At 44.1% G+C, this 7,204-nt stretch overlaps 1 protein-coding gene across 2 annotated transcripts; it reads right to left on the reverse strand.

Annotated features, from left to right (window-relative positions):
- Window positions 1–1,678: 1,678 nt before the first annotated feature.
- LOC124473835 (adhesion G protein-coupled receptor B3-like) lies at window positions 1,679–6,779 on the reverse strand. Of its 2 annotated transcripts, XM_047029529.1 has the most exons (4): window positions 5,398–6,779; window positions 2,795–3,563; window positions 2,524–2,620; window positions 2,336–2,374 (listed from the first exon to the last, which is right to left on the reverse strand). In XM_047029529.1, exons 2-3 carry the CDS (start codon window positions 3,546–3,548, stop codon window positions 2,616–2,618), a joined length of 759 nt encoding a protein of 252 aa, XP_046885485.1. In that variant the 5' UTR covers window positions 3,549–3,563; window positions 5,398–6,779; the 3' UTR covers window positions 2,336–2,374; window positions 2,524–2,615. The 2 variants fall into 2 exon arrangements, with proteins under 2 accessions (XP_046885484.1, XP_046885485.1); XM_047029528.1 differs by lacking the exon at window positions 2,524–2,620 and having other exon boundaries at window positions 1,679–2,374.
- Between the last annotated feature and the right edge of the window lie 425 nt (window positions 6,780–7,204).

A 7,204-nucleotide genomic window follows, 5' to 3' on the forward strand; every position in this document is an offset into this window, starting at 1 on the left:
CCCCCCCAGACCTCCCTAATTTTGCTGGGTCACAGGAAAAATTGTAGGTTTTATCTGGGGGTTTAGCCCCCCCAAAAGTGGGAACATAGATTTGCTCCTGGTAGTGATCCGAGCAAGGCAAAGACAGGCAAATTTTTTTCCGAGGGTGTGGGATGTTCTTCCTGTTCGTATGCTTCATGTTTTGGTTACCCGCAATGTTTTTGGGGCTATCTCGTTGTTTATGAACATTGACCTATGCACTTTTGCAAAGCTCTCGCTTGGAAGTTGCTTTGGATAAAAGCGTCTTCTAAATGAATAAATGTATATTTAAATGTTCTGCACTGTAATATGTTCAGGTTTGCAGTTACTTCATGCACGTCACTGAATTTAAGCTTGCGCTTTCTTTTTCCCGTAGGAAGATCCATGATGGAAATATGCAAGCCCATTGTTCTTGTAGAGACGCACTAATGATGCTTGAAGGCGGAGTATGCCCTGATTGGCTGGTAGGTGTCAGGTTTGATAAATACTACGCAAAATGAGGAAGCAAAACGGGCGCAATTACGGAACTCGCATAAACAGACGCAGCATAAACTGCGGCCATTGTTAGTAAATGAGGGCCAGAGAGGGAGATAAAGAGAGAGAGAGAGATAAAGAGAGAGCGATAAAGAGAGAGAGAGAGGGAGAGAGAGAGAGATAAAGAGAGAGAGAGAGGGAGAGAGAGAGAGAGAGAGAGAGAGAGAGAGAGAGAGAGAGAGAGAGAGAGAGAGAGTTTGCCTCAGACATGATCGTAAAAAGATCAAAGAGGAGTATTTTTTATCCGACTCAGACCTTGTCGACTGCGAACCAAGCCAGATTCCACCTGGTGGAGAGACCAACCCAGCCACACTGGGAGGCCCTGGCTCTCTCCTCTCCATTAAACCCAGTGGTTATCCAGCCCTTATCCAGATAAAGAGGGATTTATTCAGACCCCGCTAGCCAATCCTATAAATAGAGCTTGTGGAAAAATCTTCGGAGAAAAAAAAATATACAAAAAACTAAGCTGATGCTTTTAAGCTGTTATTAACATGTCGATAGAAAAATGTCCAAATGCAGCTTTTGGGAAAGAGATCTGACGAGCATGTGAGCGGACTGCAGTCTGCCACAACATGAGTTCCATCCAGGTCGTGTCTTTAAAACACATCTGTCTCTTTCAGAGCAACGCACCAGATCGCCCGAGTTACAACCTACAGTAGTGATGTAAATATCCGTCTGTATGACACCCCCTGTGAGATGCAGGCCGAAATAAAAAGCTTTTGGATGATAAACAGTGAAGACTGGATCATACCCCAGAGCCAAAGCCAGCCAGAACCCCAACTCTAACACCCTGAGAGGTTTCAGCAGTCTGGAGTATCCCCCGAAAAAGTTCAATAAGTAAATAAATGGAACTAGGAAATATGATAAAACCCACAATATCCCCACGTTCTACTGCAAACCTAACTCCCTTGGGCGTGGCCTGAGGACAGCTCCGGTAAGCTCCACCAGGGTAATTATGACTGCAGTGTGTCCCATTTGATCAGAAATCTGCCACACGTTCCCCAGAGGGTTTTTATCGTAACCAGCGTAGGGAAACACAGGACCTCCGGGTGAATCGCTTCACGGCTCCCCCCCCCCCCCCCTCTCAGCCTCCTCTCATTCGTCTGAGGCTCTCGAAGGCTCTCGTCTGAGGAGGCATTCATTATTTTGGGTTCAGTGTGCTGGAATGAACGCCAATCTGCTGTGATTCACTGCGAGTGTGCTGGACCTCGGTGGTTCTCTATACTGTGATTGTCTCCTTCTCCATACTGAAATCGGCCCCTGTTCTGCACTTTGAAAGGCCCCTCCTCTACACCTGTGATTCTGTATGTGTACGTTTGCATGTGTGTGAATCTGCGTGTGTGTAAGTTTGCGTGCGTGCAATTATACGTATCTGTGCAAGTGTGTGTGTGTGTGTGTGTATGTGTGTAAAATGCGCATTGTGGAATGCATAAAAGCCATATTTGTGCTTTTCCTTACACCAGGAAGACAACTGAGCAACACATCCTTACCCACCATTCCTTCAAGCAAAAACATGATATGTTATTTCACTGTCCAACACTGCATACTGATGTAGAAATTAACTGACACAAACTGGATTCCTAGAATGTCAGACTACAAGAGGTTTCTGCTGTAGCGCTTCAAAGGAAACTGTTGATCTGCATGTGTACTTGGCGTAACAGTTCCTGCTAGCATCACTCCTGGGTCCGTGTGCTTGTGCTGTGTCGAGTCCAGGACATGCAGACCTAAAGGAGGGTGCTGTTGCAGATCACTCGCCCCCACACTGATGCCGGCAGAACGGAACGAGGGACACAGGACATACAGACTGCCTCCATAAAATCCACTGGTCGTAAAAAAAAAAAAAAAAGGAAATTACAGTATTGTTAAAGACTGGTGTGTGGGTGTGTGTGCGTGTGTGTGTTGGTGGGTGTGTGTGTGCGTGCAGGCAGGGTGGTGTAGGCCAGGACGCCTGCTGTCTGGTTGAAGACCCACTCTTCTGCAGCTAAGGCCTTCATGGGGACTGGAGGGCAGGACTGGCCTCTATGTGTGCTCTTTGTTTCACGTGCCACGAGCCAACTCTGTGGTCATACTATTGGGGGTGGAGGGGGTTAAAATAGAGGGGGGGGGGGGGGGGAGGGTGACCAGTTGGCGTGCACATCTGAATCATACAGTACAATCCACCGTTTAACCGACACACTGCCATAAACAGACTGTACATCCACTGACTGGGACCCCTGGAGGGCGGCTAGAGCAGCATACTCACCCTCCTTGGCGGGTCGCTTCACCTCAGCGCTGAGGTTGCACACTTGCCCAAGCTGCAGTTTGGGCGTCAGGCACCCTTCCGTTTGAGGGTTTAAAGGTAACACCACGTTGTTCAACATCAGCATCCCCTCTGACTCTCCGTCTCCCAGGTGCTGGGGGCAGGTACACTTTGTATACACTATTCCACATGATTCCACCGATCCCTTGTCGGACTTCAGGCAGTTTTCCAACCAGGCGCACAAAACCTGGCAACCAAACTGGCTGGGGCTGGCTTTGTTCAACACCACAAACTCCACGATAGACTTGTCATCTTCGTCCAGCTTCTGCGGTGTCAATCCGTTGTAATCGTACGGGAAAACCCTCCGTAGCTGAACGAAATTCTTGTTGTACTGCAAAAAGACGTGGCTGTTCTTGGTATCGCAGAGGTACACGATCGATTCGTTGTTTTTGAGCAATTCGTTGATCTTCTCGTGCGAGTAATGGTCGAACTGATACACGAGCAGAGCAAACTGGGAGCAGCCGAGGTCCTGTTTGTGCAGCTTCAGGTAGATGCTGTATTTGGTGGGGTCGGGGTTCTCCAGGGTCCACGTGCAGTTCGTGTGGTTCTTAGGGAACATTTCGGTCAGCGAGTAGGAGCCATAGATGACTCCCTTCAACAGCGTGGAACACCAGACGTCTTGGGCACCAGTACATCCAAATATAACCAGGAGATAGGTGGAAAATATATAAATCAACAAGTTACGAATAGCCTTCATCCTATGTCATTTGGCCTGCAAGAAGAGATTGTAAAGGTTAGGCCTACACCGTGACATCACAACACTCGCTGGATTAGCATTTTGTCAGACTTTTGTGTGCATTGTTTTCATGTGGGGACAAACATCTGGATTAGCTCTAGGTTTCTTTTAGATTCAAATGCAGACGTTTTTATAGGTTAAGGTCAAATGTAGTGGATGGCACAGCATCCTTATTGGCTTCCACTCAGAGCAGGTTGTCTTGCCTTTTCCCAAGAAAGAAAACTTTGGACAAACATTGCCACCTTGTGGTTCTTAATGCTCTTGGATTTGAGGGAATCCGCATAACAGATCAATGACACTCATGAAAGTCGTTAATAAGATGTGACTTGGTTGATGTTGCTAAATGTCAGTCATTTTTCCAAAATTAAAAAATGACGTGCTCATGAGCTGTACAACAACCAAAGGCCACTGCGTGGATAAGCAGCTGTGCTTGTTTTTGTACAATTCCTCTGATGACCAAGAAAATAATTTCGTTTAAAATCATTCCTGTTATGTTGCCCTACTGTTTTCACCAAAAACTGCAGCGTGATACAATTAGGCAGTTAAGGTTTCCAGTTGTGTAGTCTATAGCCAAGAGATTACAGGTTGTTGAATGGTTGCAGCAGTCTCGTGCGTAGAGGGAGGTGTTCTAGAATGTGTCTATCTATGTTTCATCAGGCGCTGTATTCCATTACTTAGTCCATCCATTTGCTTCACGACATGCCCATTCAACCTATGCCTCTCAAAGTCAGCACTTAGAGCGTGTCTCATATTCGATTAAGCTACAGGCTACAATTGGATTGCAGACACACGGGGTTTCGAACGTTCTAATTACGCGCATATTACGCACAATATCTTTTTTTACCCAAACTAGCTGTTCAATAAATAACAGATACTTATATTACTGAGGGTTAACGACGGTTTGGCTCAGTGTTCTTCAGAGCAATTGTTTTGTCATCGAGATCGAGAGATGGAGGTAGAGAGGGTAAGAGAAAGACAGAAATAGAGAGAGAGAGAGAATTCAATGTGATGTCCTGATTGCTTTAATCCTGCAGGCAATGCAGCTGTGAGCACTGTCACAGCGGTGTGTAGGCGTTGAAATTCAGCGTGTTCAAGTCAGACAAATCCGTCCTGAGATACGACTGACTGACCCTCCCCACTAGACCGTTTGCTTGACATAATCACAGAGAATGCGCTATTCTTCAACTGTCGCGTCGACTAGCAGGGTAGTCTGTTGAATAGAGCCAGTTATAGATTCAAATCCTCTGCAAATTCTCAAAAATGGGACGCAACCATTATCCACTACCGTTCTCCGAAATATGGAGCGTTTCATGGAAACTGCATACAGTAAGCGGGTACTGTACTTATTAGGGACCAGAGGGCATTGTCCTTTCATAGGAATTTGCCCAAATCAAAGTTATATACCATACATTTGAAATCAAATGTGTAAAATTGTGACGCACCACCACAAATCCAATTCCAGGACTACAGACTACGCTCAAACTCGTATCTTTTGCCTTTGCAGGCGCAAAAAATGGACTGTGAACTTATGAATAACGTGATGTTTCACCGTCCGTATTTAGACTGCTTCGACATAGACCTAATCGTTCTAAGGTGACAGAATACTGAACGGACACAATCTGGAGCAGATAATAAACTTTCACGCCACGGACTGCTTTGAAATCGTTGCAGGTGCATGCTAAGAGTCATGGATGTACCGTAGCCTATTGCAGCTTCATTCAAACTACCACCAATTATTAGGCTATAATACAAAAAATAACAACAATAATTATTGTAACAACAATAATAACAAATCAAGATCATTAATTACCTTACACTCCGGATGCTAGGGCTATTTTTCCAACATACTCTGCCACATCCTTTATAGATGACAAATTGTGCAGTCTTCTTTTAAATGAACACTTCCCATAGCCGACGACAGAAGTCCAATGCAACACGATGGTAAATGGGCGAAAAATGCGTTAGACTCCGGTCTGGCTCATGTCACCGTCTCGTTTTTCCATCAAAACGGACCCAGCAAGTGCGAATCCAACACACACCACACGGATGGAAAGAAATACTTGAATGATGTGCGGGAAAGCAATCTCTGAAATTACCGTGAATTAGCTAGCCTAGAAGAACCATCTGTTCCTGACAGTCTTTTCTCCAGAGATATTCAAGACGGGCAGCAGGTTGACAAAAACAAATCCTTAGCGAATGGATGTGATATGTTTGAATACTGAGTTGGTTTAGAGAGAGATAGAAAGCGCTCCGCTCGCTCGCCCTGCTCCTAGAGTGGGGCTGCAATATCACGTCACTACCACTAAGATGAAGCACGTACGGACGTTTCTTGCTGCGTCTGGTACCACTTTCCTCGCCCCCTCCACCGCTCATACATAGCGTCGCCTAATTCAAGGCATAGGGATATTTCTCTGGACTGGACCCTCCGATATCTCAAGCTTCAATCGTTGTGATTCCTCATGTTGTTGGAATAGGCCTATTGTGTTCTCCGCTGCGTAATTGGCGTGCTGGACAATAAATGTTGATTCTACCATGGGACCTCTCCTCCGGATTATCCTTTGCGACTTCAAAGCGGATACAAATTAAATACAAAACAATCGTCTACTTTTCTGCTGAAGTAATGATTGCTGTCAATATCACCACCGTTTGAAACTTGATGTACAATTAACCGTATAATGTTTTTTCAACTACAGGGCACTTGACATAGACTATTGTATATGTTTCATCCTGTAGATTTCTTTATATTTGTATTTACTGTAATTGGTTTTAGACTATTCCCAAATTCATGTGTGAGGAATAGTTTAAAGGAACGCAACCCGCGCGACGGACTAGATTGACCCAAATTTAGAAAACTTTAACTGCAATATTTGTGCATCTTTGAGTAAAAAAAAATGTGAAATGTGTATATCATGTCTTCAGTTATTCAAGATTATTAGAGCAAAATGTTTGCCGCCTTCCAGATTCTCCACATTGATGCGCATTTTCACGTGGACTTGGGTTATATTTTGGTTGGTTGTGGTAATATTTTGAGGGAGTACAGAGAACGTATAGTGTATACTGTAATTTATTACTGGCAGTGAAGTTGGTATCGTAATCGATTTTTCACAATCATTTGAAAATGATAAGGTGAAGAGTCACGTTTGGGTTTGGGTATACTACTAGGTTAAACTACCATTAAAATGACAAAACATTGTGTCTCTTCTTGCACATATATACACATATTATTTTTTTATATATGTACATATATTTCACATTTATGTCTGTATGTAGGCTACAAGGATAAAACATCAAACTAAAACCAAATAATTCCAATAAAGGATGGTTTACTTCCACACGCTTAAGATTTACAGAAAATCGATATGCTCTTAAACACTGGTCTACTACTGGCCAACTCAAACTCGTTGGTTTGACTGACTTGCTACTAATTGGGGACTAAAACGTGTGGAATTCGGCTAATCCCTTATTTGGAGTTGGTGTCCATGGCCAACATTGATAAAGTTGTTGCATTTAGCGTGAATGAATATGTATTTTTAGGCAATTGTCTATAGTTATCAGCCGAGTCTATTAGGAGATGATTCATTTTCTGTAAATTGGGGACACGTTTTCTTGAAAACTGT

Source organism: Hypomesus transpacificus, chromosome 11 (assembly GCF_021917145.1).
Source record: "Hypomesus transpacificus isolate Combined female chromosome 11, fHypTra1, whole genome shotgun sequence".
Lineage (NCBI taxonomy): Eukaryota > Metazoa > Chordata > Actinopteri > Osmeriformes > Osmeridae > Hypomesus > Hypomesus transpacificus.

What these genes read in the sequence shown, in the direction of transcription:
- LOC124473835 (XM_047029528.1), bottom strand. Translation starts at nt 3,548, where the DNA reads ATGAAGGCTATTCGTAACTTGTTGATTTATATATTTTCCACCTATCTC. An exon ending in GAAGCGACCCGCCAAGGAGG is followed by an intron (nt 2,375 to 2,794) that starts GTGAGTATGCTG and finishes TTTTACGACCAG; the next exon opens with TGGATTTTATGGAGGCAGTC.